This window comes from Ochotona princeps, chromosome 8 (genome assembly GCF_030435755.1).
Source record: "Ochotona princeps isolate mOchPri1 chromosome 8, mOchPri1.hap1, whole genome shotgun sequence".
NCBI lineage: Eukaryota > Metazoa > Chordata > Mammalia > Lagomorpha > Ochotonidae > Ochotona > Ochotona princeps.
Window position 1 is genome coordinate 77,793,483 of NC_080839.1, and position 15,434 is coordinate 77,808,916.

The 15,434-nt window shown below is 53.2% G+C and overlaps 1 protein-coding gene across 2 annotated transcripts in view; it reads left to right on the plus strand.

Moving 5' to 3' along the window:
* MBOAT2 (membrane bound O-acyltransferase domain containing 2) overlaps positions 1-12,472 on the plus strand; it is a 106,704-nt gene extending 94,232 nt beyond the window's left edge. For both annotated transcript variants that reach the window (XM_058668303.1, XM_058668304.1), the window contains 5 exons: positions 2,784-2,887; positions 7,054-7,118; positions 8,253-8,385; positions 10,490-10,641; positions 11,745-12,472. In XM_058668303.1, coding sequence (XP_058524286.1) covers positions 2,784-2,887; positions 7,054-7,118; positions 8,253-8,385; positions 10,490-10,641; positions 11,745-11,970 — 680 coding nt within the window. In that variant the 3' untranslated portion in view covers positions 11,971-12,472. The remainder of the gene's footprint in view (positions 1-2,783; positions 2,888-7,053; positions 7,119-8,252; positions 8,386-10,489; positions 10,642-11,744) is intronic.
* The last annotated feature ends 2,962 nt before the right edge of the window (positions 12,473-15,434 follow it).

The following is a 15,434-nucleotide window of genomic DNA, read 5'->3' on the forward strand; positions in this document are numbered from 1 at the left end:
CGGGGGAGCCCTGAGCAGCTTCAGCACTCAGCGCCTCCCTGGTGGCTGCTTTCTAAAACATTATATTTGCTTGAAAGGCAGAGATAGGTGTTCATGTGCTGGTCCACCCTCAGAGCTCACAACAGCCGCAGTAGACAGAAGCCAGGAGTCTGGAATCAGGCCTGCTCTCCATGTCAGCGGCAGGGATCCCTGGCTCCATCACCTGCCGCCTCCCACAGTGCCCGTGAGCAGGAGGCTGCAGTGGGAGGCAGAGAGCCGGGCCCAGTGTGGGGAAGAGGTGTGCCAAGCCGCACTCAGTCATGGCCCAGCTGACCACATGGCCTCTTTCCGGGCTGGCTGAGCCGCCTGTTGCCGCTCAGTCTCCTCTGAATATCCGTGTGTTTGGAGGACCCCAAGGAATCCAGGGTAATTCCTTCGTGTGGGTTTGTGTTTTGATGATAGCTGAATAGAACAATGTGGCCTGGTGCAAAGGCTCAATTGGTTCACCCTCCCTCTCCAAGAGTGACATTCCCAGATGGATTGCCAGTTTGTGTCCCTGATGCCCCACTTCCCATCCGGCTCCCTGCCTGTGGCCTGGGAAGGCAGTCAAGGATGGCCCAAAGCCTTGGGACCCTGCACCCGTGTGGGAGACCCAGAAGAGACTCCTGGCTCTTGGTGTCAGACCAGCTCAGCTCGGCCATTGCTGTCACTCAGGGAGGGAACCAGTTGACTGTTTTTTCTCTCTGTCTCTCCTTCTCTCTATAAATCTGACTTTCCAATAAAAATAAATAAATCTTTAAAAAAGTAAGAATAGAAAATGTAAGATGCTGTAAATAGGGACCTTTCTGTTTTCGTCTCTGCTTAGGCATTTTAAAACTATGTATTTATTTATTTATTTTTATTGAAAAGGCAGGTTTACAGATAGGAGAGACAGAATAATCTTCTGTCCACCGGTTCACTCCCCAAGTGGCCACAACTCGGCCAGAACTGAACCGATCCAAAGTCAGGAGCCAGGAGCTCTTGTGGGTCCCCCACATGGGTGCAGGGTCTCAAGGCTTTGGGCCGTCCTCGACTGCCTCCCAGGCCACAAGCAGGGAGCTGGATGGGAGGCAGAGCAGCTGGGACATGAACAAGCACTCCTATGGGATCCAGGTATGTGCAAGGCGAGGGTAAGCCAAGGGCTGTCGCATCCGACCTGCATATGCATTTTTGAATTTATAGCTTCACTGATACTGAGTGTCCACCTCAAATGTAATAGGTGATTTTTTTTTAATTTAAGGTTTTACAATTAAAATAAATAAATCTTTAAATTCAAGATTCCTCAGGCCTCTAGGTCTTCTCACCCGTGGCACCCTGCCATCTGCTCCCTGCCCCTTCAGAAAGCACCTCCTGGGGTCTGAGCTGTGCTCTTCCCTTGACCTTGGGCTTGGAGGACTCTGCCTCAGCCCACAGCTGATGGGCAGCGGGTTGGACTAGAGTTAGCAGCATCAGTTGCGTCTGAGGCTGGGCTGGGGGCTGAGGCAGGCTAGCCCCTAGGGCCCTCGTGCCCCCTTCCCTCGGTGCTGTGAGGGCCTCACCTGTGTGAGGCGAGAAGCAGATTGCAGTTAGGGGCTGGCAGGTCGCAGTGGCTGCAGGGAGGAAGCCTCGTGGGGCCGGCTGTGTAGACACGGACCTGCCTTAGAGGCCACTCACTGAGACGGCTACCTGCATTGTTATTATCATTGGTTCTACTGAATGTGAGCTTTGCTGTATTTTTGAAAGATCTATTTGTTTTATTATTGTTGTTTGAAAGGCTGAGATAGGAGGAGAGAGATCCTCCATCCCTTGCCCAGATGGCCAGAGCTGGGCTGGTCTAAAGCCAGGAGCCTGGATTTCATCTGGGTCTCCCACATGGGTGCAGGGGCCTGATGACTTGGACCAACCCCCACTGCTTTTCCAGGCCCTTAGCAGGAAGCAGAAATGGAAGTGGAACATCCAGGACTTGAACTGGTGCCCCGTGGGATGCCAGTGCCACAGGTGGAGGCTTAACTTGTTATGCCACTGCACACCTCTAAGTTTCACTGTATTGATGGGCCCGCTGCAGGCTCAGAACATACTTGACTGACCTCAAGACCACAGATCTCATTGGTCCTAGCAGAGTGAAGTCCTGCGGATTTATTTCTTTTTGCTTAAGGTGCACTTTTCTTTAAAAGCCTCCTCGATGTACTACATTAATGTGAGATAAAGTCGTTTAAGTGTGCATGTCCGGGTAGGCATGTGATTTTGCTGGTTGTTCTTTATCCCCTGGTTGTAACAAACAACGCGAGTTAGAAGCACCTTTCCAGTTGATTGGAGGCGGAAGCTTCCGTTGCGGCTTGGCGTGAAGCATGTGTGCTGGGCCGATGGGACTCCCACGAGCGCCGTGTGTCCTGCAGCCGCCCGTGGGAGCGCTGCGGTGAAGCCGCACAGACAAGTGTAGTGAACAGGCTTCCCGTGAGCCTGCTCCTGCTCCAGAAAAGGACAAATCAGGTGGCTAATAAGAACTTGGGAACCCCGGCCGAGTCCCCTCCGCACCCCCATCACATCCAGCACACTTGCTGTCCCGACGTGGCCAGGGGCTTCCTCGCGTGCAGCCCTTGGGTCCCCAATGGCCGCCAGCTCCACCTGCCCTCGCTCCCTGCTTGCGCCTTGTCCTCCCGCGATGCTTGGTGGTTTCCATTGGTGTGTGTCCGCTTCTGGGCGGCACAGGTGAGCACAAGCCTCCTGAGGGCGTCCGGTGGGCTCCTGCAGAGATTCTCAATGCTTTGTGTTCGTTTTGTTTACAGCTGATGCTATTAATAATGCTGCCGGCTTTGGTTTCAGAGGATATGACAGAAACGGAGCAGCTCGCTGGGACTTGATTTCCAATTTGAGAATTCAGCAGATAGAGGTCAGTAAGTGCAGGCGCCGGCTGCCTGGTGCTGGCGTGCTTTCTGGAGTGGCTGTGTGTGCCTTGAGAGGGGCAGCGCGGAGCTTCAGTTAGCACACCCCGGTTTCCCTGCAGCCACAGTGCTGGTCATTGGCTGTGGCTCCAGTGACCGTGGAGGGATGGCCCGTGCCTCGTGGAGGGGCCGAGTGCACAGAGCCACGAGCTGTGACTGGAGAAGTGCAGGGCCTGTGGGCATTCAGGGACAGCAGTCCCCCTGGGACAGAGCGGCTCAGGGAAGGGATCCCCAGGAGAGGAAGGAGTGTGTCTTAAGGTGACAGGTGGGTGGCCAGGCATTGTAGGCCCAGGAGCTGCACAAGGATGAGCCGTGCCTCGCGTGGGTTGTGGAAAGGGGTGGGAGATGATGCTGGGAAGGGAGAAGCCGGGCGCATCCAGGGGCCCATGAGCAGGGTTGGAGCTCTCAGTGAGGGCCGTCGACACCCTGGGTGGGCTGCTGCGGAGCGCTTGCTGGGGAGCCAGGTGGGAGGCAGAGATCTGTGGGAAGCAGCTGTGTGACTGCCAGGTGACAGACTGAATATGGGGCCTGCTGTACCATGGAGAGCTGCAAGAGCCTCAGCCGAACGCAGGCGCAGCTGGACTTGGCACGGGAGTGAGTTCCAAGACAGCCGGATGTCGTCACTCATTCAGGCATTCATACCGAGTCTCAGTGAGCAGACCTAGGCTCCTACCGCTTTATGAGGTTTTGGAAATCTCTACCTCTTAATGATCTTTTTATTTGAAGTATAGAAAGATTGATGTTCCATTCACTGGGTCACTCCCCCAGTGCCTGAAGCAGCAGAGCTGGTGGCCAAAGCCCAGAATCAGGAGCCTGATCTGGCGCTCTTGGCGACAGGGCCCGCGCACTGGGCCAGCACATCAGGGCAGAAGTGGAGGCAGGACTGAACCCAGGCACAGAGATAAGAAACATGGGGGGTCCCAGGGGTGACACTGCTGGCCTGGATTTCTGCTGTTAATAACTGTGCTTTGCTGACAGCTTTCTGTTCATTTTTTTCAAGATGTATTTATATTTGTTCATTGAGAGGTGGATAGGGGGGGAGAGAGATTTTCTGTCCACTTAAACAATCAAGGCTGTGCCAAACCAGAGCCAGGAGCTTTCTCAAAGTCTCCCACACGGGTGCAGGGTCCCAAGGCCTTGGGCCATCCTCTGCTGCTTTCCCAAGCCACAAGCAGGGAGCTGGATGGGAAGTGGAACAGCTAGGACTCGGACGGGCGCCCATATGGGATGTTGGTACTAGCAGGTAGAGGATTAGCCAATTAAGCCCTCATGTCAGCCCCTCTGATACCATTTTCGCTGAGGTAAGAAGGAATCAGTGCAGGTTTGCAGGGAAAGATGCTGTGGTCAATTTTCAGACTTACCGAGCTGACCAGCAGTCAGAAGAGCAGTCAGACTCTAAGCAGACGTCTGGACTGAGGACAAAACATGGGGGCTCGGGCCCGGCGGCGTGGTCTAGCAGCTAAAGTCCTCGCCTTGAAAGCCCCGGGATCCCATATGGGCGCCGGTTCTAATCCCGGCAGCTCCACTTCCCATCCAGCTCCCTGCTTGTGGCCTGGGAAAGCAGTGGAGGACGGCCCAAGGCTTTGGGACACTGCACCCGCGTGGGAGACCAGGAAGAGGTTCCAGGTTCCCGGCATTGGATCGGCGCGCATCGGCCCGTTGCGGCTCACTTGGGGAGTGAAACATCGGACGGAAGATCTTCCTCTCTGTCTCTCCTCCTCTGTGTATATCTGGCTGTAATAAAAATGAATAAATCTTTAAAAAAAAAAAAAACATGGGGGCTCTGAGCAGGTGGCAGGGGCTACTCTGCGAGAAGGGAGAAGTGGAAAGGGAAGATAGTAGCATGAGCTTGAAGGGCGCAGAGCCAGAGCTGGCGAAGGAAGGCCAGTTTGGGGGACCGTAACAGGAGAGTGGGCACACACAGCGGGAGGTGGTGAAGGTGGTGCATCCAACCCAGCCTCTGCAGGAAGTGCAGCCAGCTAACGCTGCTACACAGTCTATTGAAGCAGGTAAACCGCGCAGCTGGAGTCAGCTCTCCTTTCCTTCAGAGAGTGACCCGAGGTGAGCCTTAGAAGGATTTTTATAGAGAGAGTGAGTTATACAGCCACGGGAGCCAGGTGAGTTGGATAGCCACAGGAGGCTGCCCTGGGGACAATGGGTGGGCAATGGGTAGGCTATAGCAACCACGGGAGGCCGCCATGGGGACAATGAGTTTGTAAATCCTACAGTATTGATTCCTGGAACTGAGGGTTGCCAGCAGGGCATGCTGGCCTGATGATCTGGCCCAAAAAGCAGGAAACTGGCAAAGGATTTTGTATAGAAGCATAAAGAGCAGGTTAGCAAAATCATACAGGCCTGAGCCACAGTGACTCCATTTTGTGACTGAATTTTACAAAGCAAGGTCCCTCGGGAGGCCACGCGAGCAGAGAGCGAGGGCGCAGAGCCACAGGTGGTGAAGGAAGGCCGGTCGGGGGGAGCTGCCAGAGGAAGGGCATAGCCACGTAGGTGGAGTGTGGGGACAGGATCATTGCCCATAGAGCGAGTGGCCCGCAGTGCAGGGAGGAGGCTGCTGGGGAGCACTGTCAGGAAGACCAAGCCCACCAGCCCTAGCGTTCTGACTTTCAGGCCATGAGCACCTGCTGCTCCATCCTGCGCCCTGCTGCTTGGCCCAGTACCCTGCCTGTCCATCCTGCCCAGCGTAGAGGGCGTCAGAGACTGTAGACAAAGCAAGCTGAACCCCAAGGCTGGTGGAGGGAGTTTGCAGGACGCGCACACACACACACACACACACACACACACACACACACACGTGTACATAGAGTCAGGGCGTGAGGTACTAAGAAACAGAGCCCCAGGGGTATGGGTGTGTGTTAAACACCACTGGGGACTTCCGGATGTCAGGTAGTGTTCCTGTGCGTGAGATGCCGTTAAGGAGAGGCTAAGTGTCAGATCTGAATCAGCCTGTATAGGTAAAATAAGAGGGTTTGCTGTGACCTTCTGTGAAGGACGCCTTCAGCCTTAAAAAGGGGGCCAGAGCAGATGGGGGCGCATTCTGAGGTTGGAGTGGGTGTGGAGCTGCCTGCTGGGAGGACGAGGGAGACTGTAAAAGATGGTTTCAGATCATTGGTCCAATAGGAACAGAAGGGAACACAAGGAGCTGGCCAGAGAAGTGAGAATTACGTGGCAAGTCAGGGGCCTGGGTGAATGCAGGGCAGCCTGGAGGCCATGGTGTGATGCCCTGCGCACAGCATGCAGGTGTTAGTGGGGAAGGTGGGCAGGAGGGTGTGGTGTGATGCCCTGCGCACAGCAAGCAGGTGTTAGCAGTGGGGATGGTGGGCAGGCGGGTGTGGTGTGATGCCCTGCGCACAGCATGCAGGTGTTAGCAGTGGGGAAGGGGGGCAGGCAGGTGTGGTGTGATGCCCTGCACACAGCATGCAGGTGTTAGCAGTGGGGAAGGTGGGCAGGAGGCCATGGTGTGATGCCCTGCACACAGCATGCAGGTGTTAGCAGTGGGGAAGGTGGGCAGTAGGGCTGATCTGCAGTTAGGTGATTGGAAAGGAAATAAGACATCAAGGATTTGGCAAGGGATGGTGAGGTAATAAAAGGAGGTGCCCAATGAAGGAGGAGACAGTTCCACAGGAAGATGGTAAACAGGGTGGGGATGCAGGCTTGCCTCCGAGGTCAGAGCTTGAGTGGGCTGAAGCTGGGGGTGCTGTTAGCAGGTGGCACCCCCACCCCCAGGAGGGGTTGGTGCTGAGCGGCAGTAGCTGGGCACCTCCTTGCTGTGGATGTCTCCTTCACACAGAACAGCGGTAGAACTTGCAGAAGAGGAAGTTGGGGGGAGGACAGTGTGGCCCCTGGGTGCAGGCACAGGTCATGCGAGAGTGTTGGGCTAACTCTGTGGCCACCTGTTTAGGCGTTAGCACGCAGAAGTCAAAGGGACAGTCCAGGTACCCTGCAGGTATGCCCAAGACGCTCCTCCCGTGGAGTGGTGAGACGGTGGGTGGGTGGGAGAAGAGCGGCAGCCTCACCAGGGCTGTCAGCCTCGGAGTGACTTACCGGTAAGGCATTCTTGCTTTATTTCCACAGAACAGCGGTCTTCTTTGTTTTTCAGATGTCAACAAGTTTCAAGATGTTTCTGGATAATTGGAATATTCAGACAGCTCTTTGGCTCAAGAGGTACGTTGTTTCAAGAGCCATCTGGAGAAGTGCTGTGGCAGCTAGCCTGCAGGCTTCTGAGAGCTCAGGCCCTGCTGAGCTTGAAGAGGGGGTCCTCCAAAACCAGGCCCTGCATGGGGGTGCCGGCCCTCTCCTCTCAGCCACCCAGGAAGGCCATTCCAGGTCTCTGGGTGCTGTGTCCTCCTCTGCAGCGCCTGCTCTCGTTAGTTGAGATTTGGTTTAAACACTGCCCCTCTACAGCCTGGTACATACACCCTAGGTTTTCCAGAATGATCCAGGTTCCTAGATATTTCGGTTCAACGGAGCTGTCCATCTTCAGCAAGAAGCCATGGGCACTGCGATCATAGAGTTCACTGTATTGGAGGGACGGGGTCGAGAGAGAGACAATGTCGGCGGCATGCAGGAAGAGCCGAGGACATGTAAAGAAGGCAAGGCGAGCCTTCTCCCAAGTACTCAAGCTTCCTGGGAGATTCGTTCTAGGCCACAGCAGGTGGACAGTGTGCAGGCTCCTCAGCTGGAGTCCCCCACTCAGTCCCATGCAGTGTCGGGAACCCTCCGCTTACCTCGTGTCCAGCTGGCTTCACAGCACACCGCCGTGGTCGGGCTCCGAGCAGCCTTCCTCCTGGTGGCCTCTTGCCCCTCTGAGTCAAGCTGTGCGCGTCTGTCGGCTGCTGCATCCAAGGACACTGCCATTGCCTCAGCGTCCCAGGTCCCTGGAGTGCTGGCGTGGGGAGGCAGTGTTTGGTTTATGCATGATGCCTTAGGGAAGCCTGATGCAGAGGAACCCCGCTCCGTCCGCTTGTTAGGTCATCTGAAAGTTTGTGATTTTTTTTTTTTTTTAAAGAAAGTGACCAGGTGGAACAGAAAAGATTAACGTTTAGTTACAGTGCATTTTTTTTCTTTTATAAAAAATTATATACATCCCCAAACCCCAGAAATAGTGTCGGCTGTGGTGTTTGCCCAGGAGAAGGTGAGAATTGGCTTTGGGATCCTGCACCTGTCAGGGGTACACAGGTGAAGTTACTGCCTAGGAGAGTCGTGTTGTGAGCCTGGGCGTGAGGAAATGGTTGCGTGGGCCTCCTGACCTCGGGCACTCACTCCTCTTGGCTCTCCCATGTTTTTCATGGTTTCCAGGGTGTGTTATGAACGAGCCTCCTTCAGCCCAACTATACAGACATTCTTTCTCTCTGCCATTTGGCACGGGGTGTACCCAGGATATTATCTCACGTTTCTAACAGGGGTGCTGATGACACTCGCAGCCCGCGCTGTAAGTACCACGTGTTTTACTTTGTCCTTCAGTGGTCGCCGTGCACGGTTGGGCAGCCTGGTGGCACTCTGTTGCAAGGCAGGCAGACCTTGTTTGCCGCGTGTGTGGCCTGCTTGCCAGGTGATGTGCTCCTGGCCACACACGACACGTTTCTGCACGCCTGCAGGAAGATGAGCAGGCTGGGTCGATGTATTTTTGAAACAAAGTCCTGGAGTGGTGACGCTTAAGTCCCCATGCAGATAGCAAGTGGGACCTGGGCGGGCCCAGAAGGAGGGCCTGGAGCGCAGAGTGAGGAGAGCCGAGTCAGTAGGGTGCGGGGAGAGAAGAATTCCGTGGGAGTCCCTCGACGTCCGTAAGAGCCAATGACTTAATATTTTTTAAGATAGCAATTTTAATTTATATTATTGTCAAAAGCTTAATGATTCTGTTAAATAAAGAGATTACTGAATAGAAAATTAAAAACCCATAGTCCAGGAGGAAGATGGGCAAGGCCTATAAGCAATAATCAAATCAAAATATGTTTTGATGGCATTCATGTAAAGTACATTTACAAATTTTTCAATTCTAAAATATGTTATGGTCATGTGAGGGACATATTAAGAAGTATGAACTAAGGGCTGTTCTTTTTGGGAACTTGTGTGTGACCAGACATGTATGACAGATTCCATGGAGTTTATAGGCAGCAACGTGGGCCTTTAGGGATGAAATCATCCCTTGTGCTGGTCTCGCTAGAGCCGGCCTCACTAAGTGTGTGGGTCTGGGTTTAGAAAGGTGGAAGCGCCTCCAGTTGTGAGCACGGCTCCGTGTGGGCGCCTTGGCAGGATCCAGGATGCTGTGCCAGTGCCCTAGGCAGAAAGGGATGCTGGCCACTAGGGGCGCCATGGAGCATTTCTCCCCAACCCCCCAGCAGGGACAAACTGTCAGTCAAATTGGCATATTTCAAAGCTGATAAGGTCTTGTCTGTTTTGAAAGCCACAGAGAAGTTGCCAGAAAGTAGATGTTAGAAAACATCTTGTTGGGGGTCTGGCACAGTGGCCTGGTAGGCTCGATCCTCTTGCTGCAAGCACCAGCATCCCATATGGGCACCAGTTCTAGTCCTAGCTCCTCCAGTTCTGCGAGGGTGGTAGGGGACGGCCCAAGGCTTTGGGCTCCTGCAGCCGTGTGGGAACCTGGAGGAGGCTCCTGGCTTTGGATCGATCAGCTCTGGCTGTTGCGGCCATTTGGGGTGTGAATGAGCAGAAGGAAGATCTCTCAGTCTCTCCTTCCTCCTGTGAATCTGTTTCCAATTGAAAATAAATAAACCTTAAAAAAAAAAAATCTCTTTTCTGAGAAGGCGCTCTCAGTGTGTGTGGCTGCTGTGTGCCTCCGGAGGCTGTTGGCCCAGCGTAGAGCCTCTGTGTATCTCACAGATGCAGAACTTGTCCCGTTTCCTGGTGATAAGAACACTGACAGTACATTGGACTTTTTTTTAAAAAAAAGATTTATTTATTTGTATTGGAAGGATCTGCAGAGAAGAGACAGAAAGATCTTCCGCCCACTGGTTCACTCCCCAAATGGCCACAATGCCAAGAGCTTCTTCCAGCTCTCCATGTACACGCAAAGGCTTGGGCTGCCGTCCTCGGCTGCTTTCTCAGGCCAGAAGCAGGGAATCGCAAGGGAAGCAGAGCAGTCAGGAGACGATCCAGCACTCGTACGGGATGCCTGCTCTTGGAGGATTAGCCGGTTGAGCCAGTGCGCCAACCCCAGGCCTTAGTTGTGTGCTGTAATTTACCAGGTATCGCATAAGGAGCTGTGGAGAGCATTACTTGTGTCTTCGCTGGGGCGGGGGAAGGGGCATCTTCTCATTGTACTGCAGCTTGAGGTCTGCCAAGGAGTCGTTCAGGGCTCCTGCAGGGGGGCGGTTGTGTGTACACGTACGTGTGTGTGTGTTGCTGGCGCCCTTGCTCATCCTCCCGCTCTGTTCGTGGGCTCTCCTGTGCTGGTGGTAAACCATCGTGGGTGGTACCCCTTGTGCCAGTGCCGATGCGTGAGTGTGTCGCTGTCACCTGTGCGGCTCTGTCACAACGCCAACGCCGCGGCAAGTGCTCCTGTGTCTCTGTTTCAGATGAGGAGTAACTTCCGACATCATTTCGTCGAACCACCCCAGCTGAAATTATTTTATGATGTGATAACGTGGCTAGTCACTCAAATAGCAATAAGTTACACAGTTGTGCCATTTGTGCTTCTTTCTATAAAACCATCATTCACATTTTACAGGTAAGTGTCCCTCTTAAGAACATGACAGGAGCAGGGACTTTTTTTTTTTAAAAATAAGTTTCCAGCATTGAGTAGAATAGAAAACCATTCTGTCCCCTCCTTGCCTGCTGCTAAATTCCTCATCGGTGACTGGGACACTGACACCAGGCAGTCCCGGGTTTCTTCTGGGGGTGGGTGACCCCACCACTCAACCTCAGGCGAGCATGATTTAAGTAGACACTCAGCTAGGTCACTGCTCCTGCCAGTCTGTCACAGAATTTAACTGGAAACCTTGTAGCACAATTGTCTTAAATCTACTTGCATTAAAAGACAGCTTTTAATGAAGAATTACTAATTTCTATTATCAAAGGGAAATGAATGGCTTCCTTTCCATTCCTTGTCTTGTTGAGTTTCCTGTTTTTATTTGTTATTGCCTCTCTGCCCCACCAGCTCCCCCTCCGTGTCAGGTAGGCCGTCTTTCCCAACCCACTGCTGTAGCGTTTAGAACGGCCTAGCACAGAGCTTGTGGCCAAAAGCCTGTGGAGTCAGTCCTCACACAGGAGCACACTGACTCCTGCCGGAATTTCCGTCTTAACGGCAGTGCTGCCTGGCTGTCCGCGGGAGCGGCCGGGTGTCTGGGTTCTCCACCCCAGAGCGTGTGAAAACGTTCTGGTGGCACGATCAGCTCCTGTTGGCCTTGGGGAAGGACGTCCCTAGCCGTGTCTTCATGCGAGCCTTCCTGCTGCTCTGGCCCTTGCCTCGCAGGGGGTTTGTGGCTTGGAGACAGTGAGCAGTCGAGGAGAGGCCAGTCAGGCATGCACGCCTGGGTTGCCGCCCAGTGCGCTGGAGGGGTGGTTTTCCAGCTGCTGCTGTCAGGACTGTGGAGTCCTGGCCTGGCCACTCTTGCAGAGGGATGCAGCCCAGGGTCAGGTGCCCTCAGCCACCAGACAGGTGTGTGCATTGCCTGCCTCCAAACACGTTCCAGCACTGTGGAGTTTAACTGGTGCACAGAGGACAACTTAGGGTGGAGAGCCTGTGACATTTCAACAGCTGTGCAGTCACCAGGAGTTCCACACAGGGGCAAAATCTAATAAAGCGAATTTCTCCCTCTCTTTTTCTTTCAGCTCCTGGTATTACTGCCTTCACGTCGGTAGTATCTTGGTATTGTTGTCATTACCAGCAAAAAAATCCCAAAGAGGGAAGAGTGCACAAGGAAACACTCCACTTTCACGTTCCAAAAAGTTAGATGACAGTGAAAACTCTTTGGGACAGAACAGTCTTCCCGCCACCAACAGTGTTTGTAGTCGGAGTCCAGGAGCCACGTCCAGACATCCGCTGCTGCAGCAGTGACGCGGAGCCCGTCGGTGGCCACAGTGTGGGAGCAGACGCCTGACCTGTCGCAGGAGAGAGACTGGGGGTGGGGACAGGGTGGTTGTAGAGGAAACTTCTGGGTGAGCTACACAGGGAGCGGGGGAAGCAGCCTTTCCCTTCCCGCGTGTGTCCCTGCAGCCAGGCCTTAGCTGAAGTCCTTCCCTGTCGCGCTGGGGCGTCCTCAGAACGCCCCTGCCCACTGAATGTCCTTGCATACCCAAGGCACCACAGGGATGGACGAACCCTCGTGCTGGCCTGGATCCAGGTTGGGGGAAACTAATTTTTCCACACGAATGTCTTGCCTTAATCCCTTCTTTTTCCTGAAATCTTGTTCCTACGTGGCCGTTTCAGGTGTACCGTTGTGCGAACACTGAGTATTCACTGTTGTGTGCTGGAAAGGAACTCCAGGGGGCTTTGAAATGGGCAGTTGGGGGTTGTGATACTTGAAAACCTGCAATAAACATCTCAGTGTTTGAGGAGGGGTCTTCTCAAGGCGTCCCCAGTGAGCAGCTGGGATGTGGACTTTGTCACCTGTGTGGGCAGGGTGTCCTGCAGGTGGACACTAGGAAGTGAATTCTAGGTCAGCAGTGCGCTGTCTGAAGTAACACAGGAAGCCTGCGGAAGGTAGGACTGCAGAAAGCACAGGTGGTCCAGAGCTAGCACGGGGCAGGGAGACACTGCCTGCCCGCTGTACTGGAGTTCTGGGGTTACATTGGGACCTGGTAGCTTCACTACTTGTCAATGCTTTTGACTTTTGTAATTGAAATTTATCAAGGGTGAATTACATAGAGTTAGATTCTATGCGAGTGATGGTGGTAGATTGTTCAAAGTTCTGGAAGAGAAATCTCTAGGTATGGTTGCTGTTTGATCAGTTTCTTCTCCGTGACGCTAACTCACATTTGGGACAGTTTTAGGGAAATGAAAACTAAGTCACAGAACCTGAACTTTCTTGGAGTATACTCTACGTTTTTTTATTTTTCCTGAACTCTTCTCACATTGAAACGTTGCTGTTGACGCTTGTGAAGACCAGTTTCAGATCTGTCTGGCTGTTTTCTCCTGGTGAGGCTAGGCTTGCTGTAGCTGGTGTCTCCTTCAGCCTGTCGTGGTGCTGAGGCTGGAGCAGGGGAGGGCCTGAGCGGGGTTCGAGGCCAGGCAGAGGTGCCGGCCCCGCCTCATCCCTGTGGTCAGGCATCCCCTGTGGAAGAGGAGGCACCAGGGCCTCCAACCTTTCTCTGTCACCTGACCAATCTTGTGGGATTTATTTTCTTTTTGCCTTAAATTTGTTTGTAGTGAAATTGCAATCACCTGTCTGTGATGAGTCGTCGTGTGTGTTTTTGTGAGTGCACCCAGTGCTGTTGAGCTCTTAGCTGCAGAAACGTGGTTGAATTCTGACTGGGAGTTTCCCCGGTGACAGTGACGGGGTTAAGGAGCCTTCCTTTGTCTCCCAGGAAAGGAGGAGCAGCTAAGGAAGCTCTGTTTTCCCACTGGAATGGAGCTGGCTGCGCGAGGCAAGATTCTGAAGGACGCTCCTCCTGGAGTGTCAGTCGCCCCGTAGTCAGGGCTGCTGAGCTGCTCGTCTCGGCTCTGGTAGCAGCATAGGCTCGGTTTAACAGACAGGCCCAGCATATCCTAAGAGAAACCCAGACTGGATGAGCACTTGTGGGAGTTTTGCTCGTGGAGCCTGTCTGGTCACTTACATCATTTCTGTTACCTCAGTGTATTTTTATTTCTCAGCCAATAAACCCAGATCGCTCACCTGTTCCTCCCACAAAGTGAGATTTCTTGATCCATTGTTCATTTACTTTTGGTAAACACATCCAGTTTGATCTCTGTCTCCTAGAGCCAGTGGGTTTGATGCTTATGAACAGGTGGTTACCTGGCTCACTCCTCTATCTTCTAGAAAGAATGACCCCAGGTGCACAACCTGGAAGTAGTTTCAACTCAGCCTGATTTCACTCCTCATGAAGATATTTTTATGCTCTATTAAATGGGAGGTCAACCGGGGATGTTGGAGAAGTGGCTACTTAAGCTACAGTTTGAAACTGATGTGTAGTGGCTCTTTAAAAATCAGCAGAATAAGATTCAGTGTATGTTTCCACGATCTTGCCACGCGTGAGGGGTCATGCCCCAGAGGTGACTTTGTGAGCTTGTGGCCTGTTCCGCACTACTCAGGGAGAAAGAACAACAGAAGTAACTGCGGCTCGCTCGGGCTAGTCTTCCTGAAACCCAGCAGTTTATTTGACGGTTGTCACCTTCTTACAAGTGGCTCATCCTGTTTCATAAAAGCATTTTCACTGGAACTCAGGGGAATAGAGGAAATCCACTCAGCTTCTAATATAACCAGAGGGCGAGAGCAGGCTCTGGCTCCAGAAGCACCCTGGCTCCGCCTCTCTCACTCCCAAGCTGCCAGCTGTGGCACTGGGGGCCCCATTCAGGACAGCTGAATGTAAGGGACCTCACCCTCAGGCCCTGATTGAGCCAGCAGAGCTCTGGGTGTGGGGCCCATTCAGTCAGGCCTGACTCCGCCCCATGGGTTCCTAGGGCCACAGAGGATCTGTTTCAGGCCCTGTGCATGGATGGGAAGGCGTGGCAGCACAGCCGGCTTGATGTGACCCTGAGCATGTGCGCTCACCATGAAACCATCTCCTGGCAGAACCAGAATTCCCTTTTCGCTTTCTGCTTTTTTGTTTTTTTGGTTTTTTTTTTCCCCTTAATGTCTGCTGTGCAGGATTGGGAAGGTTACATGGTATTAAATATGTTTGACAAATTACTGTGGGATAGGGTTTATCTACTCTACAGCTTTTCATAAATGATTTCACTGAAAGACACCTACAACACGTTTAATGGGCCTGCACCAAAGCAGTGCGAGCAATGATCCAGACCGTACTCTTGTTTCCTTCTTTGCAGTTGGTTCTCACAGGCCAGTGTTACAACTGAAAGAAAACGTTGCTAGAGAAATTGTTTTGGAAAGCACCTGTCGCACTGTCAGCTGAGGGTTTGGAGTTTGGACACAGGCTGGTGCTTGGTTCACACACTGCTTGTCCGTCCTGGCTTGGCGATCACAGGTAACCCAGGGATGGGAACGCCTCCTCAGCCACCTCACACTGACCCAGCGTGTGCCGTGACCCTGCCACTGGCCCTTCTGGGACCGGGTTGCATTGGCTCTGCGTGTTTTTCATGCTGAAGGCCCATGTCTGCATATAAACGGACTCTGCATGGAGGGCTGAGTTGTGAAGGTGAAATCCTGGGGGTTTTCTACCTTGTGTGATCAAACTGATTGAGAGTGGCTCACTGCAGAAGGAGTGTGCCCGGCTGGCACTTGGCAGGACGCTCTTTGATCCGTGGCCAGAAGCTCTTGTACAGAGGGTACAGCCGGCTGCTCAACTGCCAGGCTGCTCAGTAATGTTGCTGTATGTTTTTAAGTAATATTTATTTTAGTAGGT